The sequence below is a fragment of the Tenrec ecaudatus genome, chromosome 6, assembly GCF_050624435.1.
Source record: "Tenrec ecaudatus isolate mTenEca1 chromosome 6, mTenEca1.hap1, whole genome shotgun sequence".
NCBI classification, from domain to species: domain Eukaryota; kingdom Metazoa; phylum Chordata; class Mammalia; order Afrosoricida; family Tenrecidae; genus Tenrec; species Tenrec ecaudatus.
The window spans coordinates 82,968,769-82,985,426 of NC_134535.1; the positions used below are offsets into that span (position 1 = coordinate 82,968,769).

Below are 16,658 nucleotides of genomic sequence, written 5' to 3' on the forward strand. Positions count from 1 at the left end.
CTGGCGGCCTAATAAGAGGCGCTCGGAGCACTACGGGCACAAGAATTCGTCTCATTAGCAACTGAGGCATCTGGGGGTCACACTAGCCAATGGAATAGCCTTCTCAACTTCAAACATGGCATTAGGCCCCAGAAGCTTTGCCCAGCAAGCAGCATCTTGCACATTCAAGTCCTACATATTATCTATTTATAGTCTTACAAAGACCCTCCCTCTCTACCAAGGCGCTGAGCATCCTAACTTCCCCAGATGTGATGTTACATCTTAATTTAAACGTAACCTGTGAGTTTGCAGGAATAGTTGGGAGCCCTGGTGGAGAAGTTGGGTACACGTGGGGTGTCACCAGGGAGAAAGATGAGGCTTTCTGTTCCCATAAAGATCTATAGCCTCAGAAACCCACAGGGGCAGTTCTACTCTGCCCTGTAGACTTGATATGAGTTAGGATCTACTTGGGGGCAGTGGGCCACATATTCCTACCCTTTAGAAATACTTGACATTGCTTTCCCCCCCACTTTTATTGGCACATAATCCACATCTTACAATTCAATCGTTCACTCATGTCAAGAAGAATTACAGTCATTCCACAATCAATTTCTGAACCTGTTCTTCCCCACCCCATGACTAAATCACCTTTAAAATGAGCTGTGTAATCACATTCAGTTCTAGAGCTCCCTCCCCCTCTGCCTTCATTGTTTATTCCTGAAATCACATCAGCTTCCCCATCTGTCCCCCTACCCACCATGCCTCCCCTACAAACCCTTGCATCAGTTCTTTATACATCCACTCCTGTGTTTCATGCACTGCTAGACCCAACAGAAAAAGGACAAAAGTGAAATGAAGTGGCAAGGACACAATAGCAATAGAAAGATGAAAAAGTACATATGAATGTAAAGATGCCACAATGATCAGGAAAGAAAAGCCCTCCATCAATATCCAAACAGCCAGGATCAAGCAAGAGATCCTTGTACTTAGAACAAATGCAGGTTGGTTCTAAGCAGCCATTCTCAACCTGTGGGTCGAACAACCTTTTCACGGGGGGACACCCAATTCATAACAGTAGCAAAATGACAGCAATGAAGTAGCAATGAAAATAATTTCATGGTTGGGGGTGGTCACCACCACATGAGGAACTGTATGAAAGGGTCACGGCATTAGGAAGGTTGAGAACCACTGCTCTAGAGGGAAGTCAACTGGCCAAGTATCAAGTTTGATCCAACCTAATCAGGATGCCAATGCCTTGTGTTTGATAGTAAGGCTGCTGTTCCAGACCTTTGCCTGTGGCTAAGGGGGACCTGCCTGTGGCTTAATCTGACTAGATACTCTGCAGATGGGTTTTGGGTTCCGTAGTCTACCCTCCGTAGTCTTCCACAAATAGGGTGTCCACAATTTAAGCTCTGACACTTTTCCCCTTCATCACATTTGACTTTTGTACTAGTTGTCTTTGGCTCACACCAGCTGGTGTGCTTCCAACACGTGGAATTAGTTTGACCCCTCACTTCGATGGCTGCTTGTTTGCATACAAGCCTTTAAGACCCCAGGCACTATTCTGATGGATAGCCGGCACCATCTGCTTTCTCCACCACACTTTGCTGTAGCGCCCTTATCCCCAGTGATTGTTTCGTGGAGGTCAGAATGGCGCAGGGCCATGTTATCAGAACTGTTCTTGCCTTGGGGCTAGAGTTAAGTGGGAACCCCAGATCCACCTGCTTGTCCCTGGGGTATGCACAACAGGTTTACTTTGGTAGCCGTCTTAGGATAAAATTGAACCCCATATGACCCACTACATTGGCAGTAGCAGCAAACCAGCCAGCAGATAAATAAACCATCAAACCAACAAACAGAGAAAAAAAAAAACCCCAAAAAACTAAAGGCAGTAAAACAAAACCCATATAACAAAAAAAGTGCACCATTGTCAACCAACCCCCTGGGGCACAGGCGACTGTGCTGATGATATCCATTTCCCCAATGACAGCGCTCCAGGCACTGTCAGTGTGAGGGGTCCCTGAGAAACAGATCCGCCTTGGGCTGAAGTCCTTCTCAGTTGCCCTCCCCAGTTTGATCTCCCATTCTACGGAGCTCTGTTTCCTCTACATCTGGGGCTTGGTGCTGGGGGAATCTTCCTGGATCAGTTCTTCCATGTGCAGTTCCCTACCCAGCTGCTCAAAACCTGCCATGTCACCACGAGGGGGCATATGGCGATTCTGGGTCCCTTTCCATCGGACACCCCCCAAGCATTGCTTTTTTTTCAAGCAATTAAAATTGTGTTTTGGTTCCCTCTGTGAGATTAGAAAATGCTGGCGCCAACTTGCCGGTGCTGTTAAGAAACACTTCTGCTAATGTATTCTTTCAGGTGACCGTGTGTTGAAATCGGGATCTTTTCCTTTGCTTTAGGCCAACTTTTCCTTGCACAATCAACACGAAGGGACGACTTTGTCCATGCCGGCTGGCCGCAGTGTCCCTGCCTTTCTTGAAATTACTTGATGTAGCTGCCAGAACCTTTGCTCTTGTGAAATTAAACAGCTGCACTCTCCCCCAGCCTGTTTCCCAGAGACGACAGTGTCTCAACACTCTGGGAGCACCTGAAGAACCTCTTTCCTGATGGGTACCAATGACAACATTCAAAAGAACCACTAGTGGTGATGGGAGGAGTCTACCTAATGCACAGTGTGGCCTGGTAATAGCTAGTGTACAGACATCTTGGCATTTTCAAATACTCCTAAGCTGTTCTCCTCCCCAAATAGGGAACTTCCCCTTCCTGTCAGCTAACCCTCCACTCTAGGAAACACCGAGGAACGTACCACAGAGATCCTACAGGGCAGTGAGGAAATCATTTAGGTTGTCTGTCCTAAGCTTGGAGTCTTGGGGAATAGCCTGAGTCAAGACAGTTAGAACTTCAACAAAGCCTAGTTCCTTTTTAAAATCCCAGGATGGAGTGAGCGTCTACTTTGGACAATGTCCTACCAGATTCCTACTAGCCTTTCTGGATCAGATTATTTCACCTCACAATAGTGCCATCTGCGGGGAATGGATTTGGCAGCAACTTACCTTTGTACTAGAAATCCTTTCAAGAAGAATAGAAATAAATACAGAGACATTTAATCATTAAACATGTATGTGGTAAACTAGTCAATTTTTCTTGTAAGAGTCAAAAATAGAGTGGTAAGTCAACTTTAGGTAACAAACTGACCTTCTGAGAAAGAGTTTATGAAAACCTAAATTACCTCATCCCATTTGGGGAAGATTGAGCTGGTAAGAACGGTGTGTTGCTTTTGACATGGATATAGAAAGTTTGTCTGGAACATCTATGTAGCTATTAATTTGCAGATTGGTTAGACATAATACAGATGGTTTTCTTCCATTAATTAGAAAATTAAAAAAACAAAACCCTGTATGTTAGAAAACCATGCCCTTAGTTTGAAAGAAAGCAATAAGAGACTTTTTTTCTTTTACGTTGACTGTGAGTGTTGATTTAGTAGCTTTAAAATACTTCGAGACACAATATACCAAAGCTATGAGAATTCTGTCTGGTATTTCCGCAGTGCCATTTACTCTGCATGAGAAATTCGTTCCTCCCAATCCCTGGTTCTCAGAAGCCTTCTCGTCTCTTGCTCCCAGAGAGTAGCTTCATTTTTTGGTCACGCCAAAGAATCGAGGTCTAATGTAATCCTTGTACATCGAATAGAGAACCCCTAGAAACAGAGGCGAGTGCCAGTTAGTAGCATGTCCAGGAAACACCCAGAATACCACCCACCTGGAGCTTTCGGAAATTAGCCCCTAACTGAAAAGCAGACAAGAGCTTTCCATTATATTAATATTTGGTTTGGAAAATACAAGTGGCCCCAGAAAAAACCCCAACAACAATACAAATTGAAGGACTCTTTAAGATTTGTATGAATTTGAATTTGTCATGTTGCTATGCTACCGAGAGCTTGGATTTTACAATATTGGTGAAATAAGCAATTGGGCAGATTTTTACCAAATATTAAGATTAAAAGTATATTTGGGGGCTAGGTTGTTGTTAGGTGCCATCAAGTCGATTATGACCCGTAACGACTACACACAGCAGACTGAAACGTGCCCACGGTCATCATGCGCCTCCTCACCACTGCCCCTGTGCCTGAGCCCATTGTTGCCGCCATGGTGTCGGTCCATCTCGTTGAGGGCCTGCCTCTTTTCCCTGCCCCTCGACTTCACCAAACATGCTGTCCCTCTCCAGGGACTGATCTCTCCTGACAACATGTCCAAAGTATGTAGACGAGGTCTCGCCATCCTTGTCTCTAAGGAGCACTCTGGCTGTACCTTTTCCAAGACTGAGAACATAGTTCTTGAAGAAAATGCTCTACACGGCAGTTTGCCGAATAGCATCTGAGGTCTTAGAAGGTGGTAAGCAACAATCATATGCCCATTCATCTCTTCCTGATTGGAGCCCGAAAGGAACCCTGGGTGGGGCAGTGGGTAACACATTGGGTTGGGAACTGCAAGGTCAGCAGTTTGAAACCACCAACCACTCCTTGGGAGAAGGAGAGGTTTTCTACTCCCATAAAGAGTTGCAGTCTTAAATTAAAAAGAAAAGAAAAGAAAAGAAAAAAAAGTGTTACAGCCTTGGAAACTCACTGGGGGCAGTTCTACCTGACCTATAAGGTCACTGTGAGTCAGAATTGACTCGATGGCAGTGAGTTTCTATATAAGACAAGTATCTCAAAGCCGCTGATCTCTTTCTGTTACTCCCCTATTTAAACCTTTCATTGTTTTAGCCTCAGCTGGTCACGCTTCAGTCTGCAATCCCAGAAAGCCATTGGGGACTTAAGCTGTTACTCCATTTCCCAGAATTCCCTTCCCTGCACACTTCTGGGCGAACTTGGCTGGTGGGAGGCCTCTTGCACGAGCGTGGGACGGCGCAAGTTGATGGAGCAGCTGTAGTCTTTGGTTGGCTGAGGGCACCAGGTCCAGCGCATGCACTTTACTCTCTGCTGACTCTTCTTGCTGTCACGTGGCAACGGCTAGGCCCATCGCCCCTTCAGCTCCTCTGGATCTCCTGTTTTAGCCTCTCTGGATCCTGGACCCCATGTGGTCTGGCTCCATCATAGAAAGGCCCAGTTTTTTCTCAGATTACACCATGGTCACAGTCGGTGGTAGTAAGACATCATCACAAGTTCCAATCCTATCGATGGGCTTCAGCACATCCTGGCAGGTTCCAGCTGGTCCGTCCTTTCCAACTGCCACCCTGCTTGCTGACTTTGGGTCCGAGTGTTAGACGCAAGGGCAACAGTCTCATGTGGCCCGTTTAACTACCTCCCAAATTGCTTAAGGTCCTTGCTCTATTGTAAATCACTTATGTATCATTGCTGGTCACTTTGCTTTTCTGGTCAAACTGTGCCTGATATAGAAACTGGATTGTTGAACCTATACAGACAGCAAGTGGAATAAGGGTTTTAGGGGAGCGGGGCTTGTTTGGGTGGTGGTGAAGGGGTCCATGTAGAAGATGAATGTCTGGAACGTGGTGGTGGCAGCAATTGTACAATTCTGCTTGATGTGGTTGAACTGTGGAATGTATATATTTTGAAGAAGTATTTTGAGAGAAATAGATCCATGGAGATAGCTTCTCTGAGTTGGCTTTGGGTTATCTGGAACTGGCCCTGTGAGCTGATTAAAGGCACTTTTGATCATTCTGTCTGTTGTATGCATAACGTTTTCCGTGGCTCTTTGGGGGCAGCTGATTCCTTCATAGTCTGTTCTTCATCTGGAAGCACCACCGAACCCTGTTCCCTCTGGGTGACCCTGCTGGCAACGGAAACACCAGTGACACAGCTTCCAGCGTCACAGCAGCACACAAACCGCCACAGTACAAGACTGACAGACAAGTGGCGAAGAATATTGAAAATACCACGGACTGCCCAAAGGACAAACACTTCTCTCTTGGAAAAAGTATGGCCAGAGTGCTCCTTAGAGACAGCAACGGCAAGACTTCATCTTATATACCTTGGACGTGTTATCCACTAGGAGAGACCAGTCCCTGGAGAAGGACATCACGCTTGGTAAAGCGGAGGGCCAGTGAAAGAGGAAGGGCCTCGACACGATGGATCGACACAGTGGCAGCGACAATGGGCTCAGGCCGAGGAACAATTGCGAGGATGGCCCAGGACAATTGTTGGCAGTGTTTTGTCCTGTTGCACACAGTTGTTATGAGTCGGAATCCACCCAGTGGCCCCTCACGACAACATTCGTTGCACGGAGCCTAGAAGTGAATGATAATGTTGATCTTTAGGATTTGGGAGCAACGCCACAGTCTGGAGGTAATTATTCTCCTTTGGAGAAACAGCGCCTGGTTTGCTGCTGGGGATTAAGAGACTACTGAAGGTGCTCATGTTTCAGGCCTTAGATGCCCCTCAGGAACAGGATACTGTCTCCCCCAGTGGTTCTCAACCTTCCTCATGCTGCCAACCGTTAATAGTTCCTCATGTGGCGGTGACCCCCCAGCCATAAAATTATCTTCTTCGCTACTTCATGACCATCATTTTGCTACTGTGATGAATCAGGCGACCCCTTTGAAAGGGTCATTGGATCCCAAAGGGGTCGCGACCCACAGGTTGAGAACCGCTGGTCTAACCCATCAACCATAGCGTTGGTATGTGTAACCGAATTCCCTTAGCAAGTGGAAGTGGTGTATGCGAGGCCGGGTCAAACAGGTGCTGCCTGAACTCAGGGTACAAGTGAGCGAACTGCCCGGCTCATGGCACGCATGCCCACCACACTGCTTTTCTCTCTCCTGGTAAGGATGGCCTCATGGGAGTCCTCTAGGCCCAACCTTCTGAGGGCGAGGCTATTTGGGCCTGAATGACAGATATTGCTGTGGGCAACAGCAGGAAGTAGACGCAGTGTCGTGTGTCGTCCTTGTCTGGGTGGTCCTAGAGGACCAGTGGCGACAGACCGTCCTCCCAGAAGGGGACACTGAGCAACCTACTCTGGATGCTCCTTGTGCCTGGGAGAAGAGGTGTCAAGCAGTGCTTGTCTATGTTGACTCATGCTAATCGCCATCAAGTTGGCTCCGACCCAAGGTGACCACCTACCTTCCTGCTCCTTCCTGTGCCAGCTTCGGGCTCATTGGCATGTGCGAGTTCATCGTTGTTGGTTTTGTGTCAATTCATCTCCCTGAAGGTTTCCTTCCTTTTCCATCACCCGCCAGTTTACCAAACACAATGTCCCTTTTGGGAGTCGTCTTTCTCGATGACATGTCCAAAGTAAGCAAGTGAACCGCTCACCATGCTTGCTTCTAAGAGCATCCTGATCGCATGTCTTCTGCGATGGCTCTCTCCTAGCAGTCCACGGTATGCTCAGAATTCACCAACACCGCATCAAATGCATCAGTGCTGCTGTCTCCCCTTGTTCATGTCCAGCTTTCGCGTGCACACGAGGTCACTGGAAAGACCCCACCTAGCTAGGTTCAGGCGCACCTTAGTCATTAAAGGGCATTTAGGACTATCTTTCCTTTTTAAAACTCCAAAAAGATCTTTTGTGGAAGATGTTCCAGAGTCCACTGTGGCTAATGGTTTGGCCAGATGGTCTGGGGCTTGGAAGGAATACACTTGAAAAACAGGTTGACAGAGGTCTGGGGAGGAGGTATGAGGATAGATATCCCTGAATTGAACGCACATAGAAGGAAAACCTTCGCAGAGGAGGATCCTAATAGTCATACACATTTATGACATCAGGTAGCCTTTTTCCTCGGCCACCCACGAGGCTCACGGCGCCACGGATGGAGGTGATACATGGGTACAGCGTCAGCAACAACAACTTCCATGACCAAGGTTAGGCTTTTTCTAGCTACCCCTGAATGTCCGTCTTGGCAATAGTCACCAGTGTCAGACCATTCCTTGGTGGGAGTAGGAAGGCCCCTCGGCCTCCTGGTGGAAGTTTGGATTTCATGGGACCACGTCACTTAATTCTCACTGGAATGGACGCTCCCGATGCTGGTTGGCTTTCCTCGTCTGTAGAACTTGTGCCCACGCCACCACCCATGGAGTTACAGAAGGCGTTAGTCGGGGTTCCACGTCGCCACTGACCACTGCGAACGTGTGACCATGGAACTCATTTCCAGCAAGTCACCGCCGCAGGGGATCATGCGATGGAATTCACGGATCCTTCCATTTCTCCCTCACCCCGAAGCACATGGCCTGCTAGAGGAGTGAGTGGCTTTTAAAAACCGTGCCGAAAATATACATAACGAACACCACCAGGATAATTTGCATGTTGATTACTCAATGTGGATGGATTTTGGGAGACTTAGTTACCATGGCAGCCGAGAGGCCTCTTACAAGGCAAGGGTAACGTTCTCTCTCACTCACACCCTTCAGCTGATGCGGACTCACCGTGTGGCCCTGTAGGACAGGGTAGAACCTCCCCTCTGAATATATGGGGCCGTCACCCTTTACAGGAGTTAAAGCCCCGTCTTTCTCCTGCAACATTCTCTAGTATGCATAGTTGCTTTACGTCACGTCGGTGACCACGGAGGGACCTCTTTTTCCCCGTAACTAGGACTCAGGTCTGGGGACAAGGAGCATGTGCACACGGGAGTGACTCTTTTCCGCAATGTTGCAGTGATTCACCTTTGGGGTCTGGTAGTCTCGCTGAGGACAGTGGCTATGTTTGTACTGCCAGCTTGCCTAAGCGGTGACTACATTTTTCAGAAGTTCTTTCCCTTGATTCTCTGTGTTATACACATGAAATGCAGAAGGCAGAAGTGAAGCAACAGCCAAATTCCTTCTAGGCTTGGAAGGTACAGCTGCAGCACCTGTGTGGCGTAGTAGGTTGTGCACTGGGCTAGGCTGCTAAGAGCAGTTCGAAACTAGCAGCTGGATTTACCAGTCTCGGAAACCCACAGGGACAGTTCGACACTGTTCTGTAGCGTCGTTATGAGTCAGAATCGACTTGGTGGCAGTGGATTTCTGAGTTGGATCCTTGGTTATGAGACACACAGACCCACAGCTCCAAAGGCTCCGGCTGAATCTCCTCCTTCGCTTTCGTGCCCTCTTTGGCCAGGTTCACGGTTTGGCGCTGGCTGCAGGACATTGTTAGCTTCCTCTGTAGGTCCCTCCCAGCCTTGAGTGTGGAGGCTTGTAGATGGTGAGGCACACGAGGGTTCCAGTTTGTCATCATAGGTTCTAGTCCAGTGGCTCTCAGCTTTCCTCCCGCTGCGGCCCTTTCAGACAGTTCCTCATGTCGTGGTGACCCCCAACCATCACATTATTTTCATTTCTCCTTCATAGCTGTCATTTTGCTACTGTTATGAATCAGGCGACCCCTGTGAAAGGGTCGTTCCACCCCTAAAGGGGTTGCAACCCACAGGTTGAGAACCGCTGTGTCTAGCACATAGTAAAACTTACTACCATGGAGTCGATGCTGAGTCACAGTGACCCTATAGGACAGGGTGGCACTGCCCCTGTGGTTTTCCAAGATGGTACCTCTTTCGGGGTGGCTGTAGCCTCATCTTTCTCCTGCAGGGCCACTGGCAGTTTTGAACTGTCGACTTTTGTGGTTAGCAGCCCAACATGGAACCTACTGGGCCACGAGGGCACAGTAAGGTACTCGTTACATGTTTGGTAAGTGATGAAAATAAGGCCTACAGTTACAAAGTTATTTCTATTTGACTCTTGCTGTGTTTTAAGACCTTCCAGCTCAGAGTAATGAGATAACGACTTAAGCTAACTCCCTACACACACGTCCCACACCCATCATTGCATAGCCCCAGTCCTCCTCTTCATCTGATGGCACTTTGCATACAGTGAAGTGAAAATAAAACCATTGCGTGCACACACACACACACACGCACGCACGCACACAGATAATTTATGTCTCACAGAGGATATCTTGTTAGAACTGGTTTAGCTGTTGACAGAGCCCGACCTTACCCAGTTAATTTTAAACCTGCTATGTGGGTTGGGCTATATGGGTCTTGCTTAATTTATGGATGGACACAATTTTTCTTTCTAAATGTCTCTCTTGCTCAAACAAGGAGCCGGACAGTTTAGTGGGTTCTGCGTTGGGCTGTAACTGCACGGTCGGCAGTTTGAAACCAACAGCTGCTCCAAGGGTGAAAGATGAGGTGTTCGGGTCCCATAAAGAGTGACCAGTCCCATAGAGGCGGTTCTGCCCCGTCCTACAGGGTCACTATGAGTCAGAATCAACCTGATGGCCAAACTCCAAGACAAAGTCACTGCCATTGAGTCGTTTCCAATGCACAGCGACCTTGTAGGACAGGGCAGAACCGCCCTGTGAGTTTCCAAGAATAACTCTTCAAGGGCCAGCACAGCTCATCTTTCTTTCCCCCTTGCGGGGAGCAGCTGGTGGTCCCAAGCTGCACCAGGGCTCCTCTGTTGCTCAAACAGATCAGAAAAGCAGGCAAGGAGACTTTCGGACTCTGATGGTGTCTTCTCCATCAGACCATCTCAGGGTGCGCATCTGCTCGTCCACCTGTACACTTCGCTGTGCAGCGTGCCCGGCTCCCTCAGCTGTCCAAGACGGCCGGGAACAAGGACGGCTGCTGTTAGCTGGGTGGAGAGGGTGCTGGCTACCACACGGCATTCACCCCCATTTCCACCACCCAGCGCAACAGAGCCTTGCACTCTGCTTCTCGGGGCAGGTTTTGAGTCAGTCTTGAAAACTCTAAGAAATGGCAGTGAAGATCAGTATCTTTTGTACTTAACCGAGACCGTTATCTTTGGGACTCTTCATCACCCATTAAACTTACCTGAGGCTCTCGAGCCTCACCATTCGGAATCAAATATTAATCTTTGAATGTAAATGAATAAAATAAAATGCTGGCCACAGACACAACTTAAGCAGGTTACCTAGAGTCAGCACTCCCACAGTGACTCCTTGGGCAGCGACTCTCATGTGAATAAGATGGATGGACACTTTCTGGTTTCCTCTGTATTTCAGCTTGTAGAGTCCACAGGCTACCACGGTCACAAAGCCCGCTATCCCTGAGAGTTGGGGGGAGACAAGGGGGGGGAATAGGGGTTGCGTTAAGTAAATAGGACTGTGGTCCTGAGACTTTCGAGAGGTCAATGAAAGAATTTACAAATAATTCCCACCTGGAAGACAAGCAAGCGAGATACCAAAGCATACTTAAAGTGAAACCCAGAACCTGCGGGTTTGACCTCCCAGAATGTGAGCTGTGCCCTGAACAGTCTTGAACGTGCTGTTTGCAGTGCTGTGTGCTCTCCAAACCACGCGGCTTGCCTGGTACCTTGTCATCTTCTGCCGCAGGGTTTCACACCGTGCTCGCTGTAGGCTGGTCTCTAGAACGGGTCCCTTGGCCGGTGAGATTGGGAAACCCACTGGGGGCGGGGCTGCCCTGTCCTATGGAGTCGCTATGAGTCAGAATCATCTGGAAGGCAATGAGCTTGGTTGTGGCTATGCCGGCACATGGCAGTTCCTTTGTGTGCTTGAGGGTGTTGGGGTGTGTTTAAGACCTACGGGACACGTGCAAACAAGAATCAGCGGCGTTAACCGCACTTATGTATCCATGCCTATGGGTGGGGTGACCCTGAATGAGAGAAACCTAAGGGCGACCGATGCACTACAAGTACAGACAGAGTAGAAAATAAATGGCAAGAAAAGAATGATGGCAGACACATGGTACAAGGCTAACATCTGTAAGTTGGGTCAACTATTTTTGGAAATAGCTCTAGAACTAGGTAATAAATGATATGAAACTGAACGTGATTTCTGCCTCAGAAATTTCACGTGGAGGAACAAACATGGAAAGAAAACAAAATTTAAGAAATTGACATACACAGAAGATATGAGTGCTATACAAAAGTGTGATGAAGAAGCTAGATGGTGCCCTGTCAGCACAAAGAATAGCATCTGGGAGCCCTTCAGGACCAGTGCTGAGAGTGGTGATACCAGGAGGGTGGGGTAGAAAGGGGGAACTGATTACAAGAGTCTACGTATAGCCTCCTCCCTGGGGGATGGACAACAGAAAAGTGGGTGAAGGGAGATGTTGGATAGTGTACGATATAACAAAATAATAATAATTTGTAAATCATCAAGGGTTCATGAGGGGGAGCTGGAAGGGAGAGAAAAAATGAGGAGCTGACATCAAGAGCTCAAGCAGAAAGCAAATGTCTTGAGAATGATGATGGCAACAAATGTGCTTGACACAATGAATGATAAGAGTTGTATGAGCCTCCAATAAAATGATTTGATACACAAAGAATAGCATCTGTGGGGTCTTAAAGTTTGTCTTCAAACAAGTGAAGAGTCAACTAAGTCCACACGGAAGAAGCACACCGGCCCTGTGATCCAAAGATTTTAAATAATGTAATCCAAACACGAAGGAGGGAATGGTTTCAGAGCTTAAATTGGGAACACCTGGTTTCAGAAGACTATGGATGACCGTGGAAGCCCGAAATCCATTTGCAGGATCTACACATAGCTTAAGCCTCTGATGAATTCCCTCTGGCCAATAGCCTTGCTATCAGAGAAAGCATGAGAATGTTGATTATGGTAGATATTTAAAAACTTGGGAGGGAGGGTGGAGCAGGGAGGGGAAAAAAGGAGCTGATACCAAGGGCTCAAATAGAAAGAAAATGTTTTGAAAATTGATGATGGCAACATATTACAAATGTGCTTGACAAGGATGTATGTATGGATTGTGATAAGAGCTGTAAGAGCCCTCAATAAAACGATTAAACAAACAAACAAACCAAAATCCCTCACTGCCATAGAGTCAGTGCCAACTGATAAGTGACCCTGTAGGACACGGTTGAACGGCTCCTGTGAGTTTCCAACACCATAACTAGATAGTTAGGTTAAGATGCACTATCTGATGACTTGGATCTCTAGTTTGACCCATTTTAAAGTTGTTTCAGTTAAAAAAAAAAAAAGCGAAGGGGAAATTTAGGTGGATTAAGCCTCCAGCGAGTCCCCTCTGACCTTAGACCAGTCGTGTGAAGCGTCTCGTTGTCATGCCAAGTGCATTGGAAAGTGCATGAATGCAGGTGTCGTTAGGCTAACATTTAATATTGTATGAGCTCCCTTTCGACTCATTTAAAATTTATTCTAGTTTTCCAATATTTTTATTGAGGGTTTCCCTCTCTTTTACTTTGTTATTGGCTAGTTGTTGATTTTTGGTGTGTGTATACTTTTCTATAGATGAAATCCAGGGTAGATTAAGCTACAGAGACAGTAATGGGGTTTGTGGCTCCTTGGGAGCATGGCAGGGGTTGGAGGAAGATGGCGAGTTAACAAGAACAAGAAGAAATGGCTCTACAGTGGGTCGTGGAGGTGATAGCACAACTCCTCTGGCTATGGGAAACGATCGGATTGTATGATATGTGGCGTATGTGCCAATTAAACTACTTGTGTTTAAAATAAATGGACACAAAGGTGTTCTTAGCCGCACGATGGGGAAAATGAAACAAGCTGAAGGGTCTGAGCAGGAAACGCTGCCTCCACTATGAAGCAGTATGCATATGTTAAGCCCTTGCACTGAGGAAAGGGCAGCTGAGGTGTCACGGGAATAAAGGAAAACCAAAGCATATGTCACACAGATTCTAAGTGCAAACAATCCACTCAAAACCCCAAACCCACTGCCATCCCTCTCACCTTCACAGGAACTCTCGCCCTCAGGGCGGCTCGTGGGTTCGAACCTAGCCTAACAGTTAGCAGCCCAATGCCGAAGGATCCCCGGTGTACAGGTTTACTTAGTGGCTGCTAACCACATGGTCACCAGTTTCAAGCCAAGGGAGAACGATGAGCCTTTGTACTCCTGGAAAGAGTGACCGTCTAGGAAGCCCACAGGGGCAGCTCTAGCCTGGCCGATGCATCACAGCTGAGTTGATGGCAGGGAGGGCGTCCAGCGCTTCACCCACAGCTTCGACAGGGTGCCGATCACAAGAGGACGTTAGGCAGTGTCAACGAACTTAACAATTCAGGGATATAGGTTCAATTTTTATCCTTATTTTCTTTCTAGCAAAAGCCACAAACAAACGGGCTCTCTTTTCTTGATTAAATCAAAGGTCTGTTCTTAGTTAAATTAGCTTTGTTTTTCTTACAGATTAAGGGTAGAACCTTTGCTGTTTTCCACGTAGGCTCTCTGGAGTTTGTATATAATTGAATTTAGCTGGAAACACTTTTATCTTTCTGCTTTAATCATGAAGTTAATGCCAAACAGGCACAGTGACTGATCTCTGCTCACTACAGCGATCTGTTCTAGTAGGGAGCTCTTGAATTGCGTTTCTCATTAGAAATGGTGAGAAGATGAATAGATCACTATTAAATTATTTGCTTCCATGTCTAGTGGGTGCTATTACAAACCCTAATCAAATTAGATTAAATTTAACCCATAGAGGAGGTTTGGTGGAAGTGATAAAGTCACCGACATATGGAAGCTGGATTTAAGTGAGGTCTTTTCATAGCCATCTGACCTCAGTGGAAGAGACAGGGCTACAGTGGACAGTAACAGTGCTTGGGGCCACTTAGCCGTTCAGAAGGGGAGAAAGAAGATGCTCTCATTTTGAAACAGACATTGGTGCTTAGAGACTGGGGTTCTTTGGTTTTTAAAGGCCACACGTGTACAGTGCCGTATGTGTGGGGAAAGGGTCAGGAGGCTCCGGCCGCAGCTCCAGTGACAACGGCACTCTGGGGTCGTGGCTACGCATTTCGCTTCTAACCATGAGGAGGGCCGTATGCAATGCCACCAGCAGTTCTTTCTCTGGGAAAAGATGGGATTTCTACTCCTGTTAAGGTTACAGTGTCAGAAACTCATGGGAGTAGTTCTGTCCTGTCCTAGAGGGGCTCTGTAAGTCAGACTGACTCGAGGACAATGAGCTATTTAATTTTTTAATCCGGAGTTACATAAGCATCAACCGTAACATCTGGGACATGTCACAAAGCCGGCGAAAATGGCCTCTGAGCAGCACAGGGTCCATGCTCTCTGGTGGTCAGGCGGACCTGGGCTTTCCCCCAGGACTTCCCAATTCTCTCAGGGTTGGGTAGCGGGCAAGAAGCGGAGAAGCAGGATGTGTTTGATGGTGCCACAGTAATGGAGAAGCACACCGTATGACGCAGCAGACACAGGGACGGAAAGCTTGGAGACCGACCTGCTTGGTTCCAGACCAACACACCTTTACGTCTCAGGCGTCCCTCCAGCCTCTGAGTGGAGCCTGAGCCATCCTGGGAAGTGGGCCTGTAGTCAGCCCATTCTACTTAGGTTGGCTGGGAGCTATTGTCATTCCTTTTAGATCGCCCCCTATGACAACGGGTAACAGCAGCCGAACAAGACCATTCTATGGGCTCCATCCAAATTTTATCGTGATTTTGTTTCCTAGCAAAAAACCTGGCTCTCTTTCCTTGACCAAATCACAGCTTACTTCAATTCTCTTTGATGCTTCCCAATTATATTAACTAATGTTCTCGAAGACTCCCACCATCTACTAGAAACTGTTATTAACGAAATCATACTCATGCCCATAAGGGTTTAGCTTCAATCTCTGAAGAAAGAAGCTTTTTCTAAACTTCAAAGATCCTGGATGAGGCTCTATGAAAGGACAGCAAACAGTTTTCAAGTACTCGATCAGGGCTTATACTTACCCACAGGGACAAAGGGTGAGTCTCTGGATTTCCTGGCCAGTCGGGACAATTGGCTTTCATCTTCATCTGCTGACCACTGGTTATCAGAAGACATGCTGTGAATCATTAAAAAGAGCCATTTACTCTCTCCCAGGCAACTCAGACGCTTGGTGATGTGTTCATCTGTCTTTATTTGCTTGACATGCCTGTCTGTCCATTGAAAGGAGCAGCTGTCTTCCGACTCCTCATCACAGAAGCCTGTCCTTTTATCTGGGAGTGAGGAGCGGGGCTGGGAGGTTGGGAGGGGATAAGAGGAACACCCAGAAAGAGAGCAAGTGATCGCGAGATTCCATGCATCCGGAGTAAAAATGGCGAGGAGTGTAAGAGAAACGTATGTAAAGAGCTGGAACGATCATCGGGTCCCATGCACACAGGGTAAACATGAACCGTGGGACACACTGCTCAGCAGTTGAGGTGACTGGGAACCTCAAGATTTCCTTCACCAACATTAACAATGTAGGGATTCGGCCCCACAGCTGCATTTTAAAGAATGAAGCCCGTGCCAATGTGGGCAAAAATAATAGCAGACTTTTGGGTGCTGGGACAATGATCAATTGTGGGAGACGTCCAGACTCTATCAATACTCTCACATGTGCCAAGCACCTACAGGTTGCTATGCCACTGACCATGCGCAGACCCCTCCTGACCCACATAGGAAGAGAGAAGACACACGCAAAGGGCAACTCTCACCCTCACCAACCAGCTTCGCAGCATCTCAAGGTGCTTCATCAATTCAAATCCAGCAGCTTCCTCCTAGGGTGAAGCTTTCATTGTGACTGAAGCACCATACCTTTGTCACCTTTGTGGATGCTTGTCTCCTGGGGTCTCCGGGGCAGGAGGCTGAAGATCTGAGCAGGTATCATCAGGCAGGGACAAACTGATGAGCAGTCCCCACCCAAAGGACAATGGGAAAGCCCAGAAACACATGTGGATGGGGAGAGAGACCCATTGGTCAAGGTTTGCTCCACCCCTACTGCCTAATCACCAGTAGTTAGGCTCGGGCACAAATCCACGGAAGGTTTTCT

The 16,658-nt window shown here is 47.5% G+C and overlaps 1 protein-coding gene across 1 annotated transcript; it reads right to left on the minus strand.

Moving 5' to 3' along the window:
- Window positions 1–3,621: 3,621 nt before the first annotated feature.
- Window positions 3,622–15,688, minus strand: HIGD1C (HIG1 hypoxia inducible domain family member 1C). Its single transcript, XM_075551685.1, has 3 exons — window positions 15,595–15,688; window positions 10,842–10,976; window positions 3,622–3,686 (listed from the first exon to the last, which is right to left on the minus strand). The coding sequence occupies exons 1-3, from the start codon at window positions 15,686–15,688 to the stop codon at window positions 3,622–3,624; spliced, it is 294 nt and encodes a 97-aa protein (XP_075407800.1).
- Window positions 15,689–16,658: the final 970 nt, after the last annotated feature.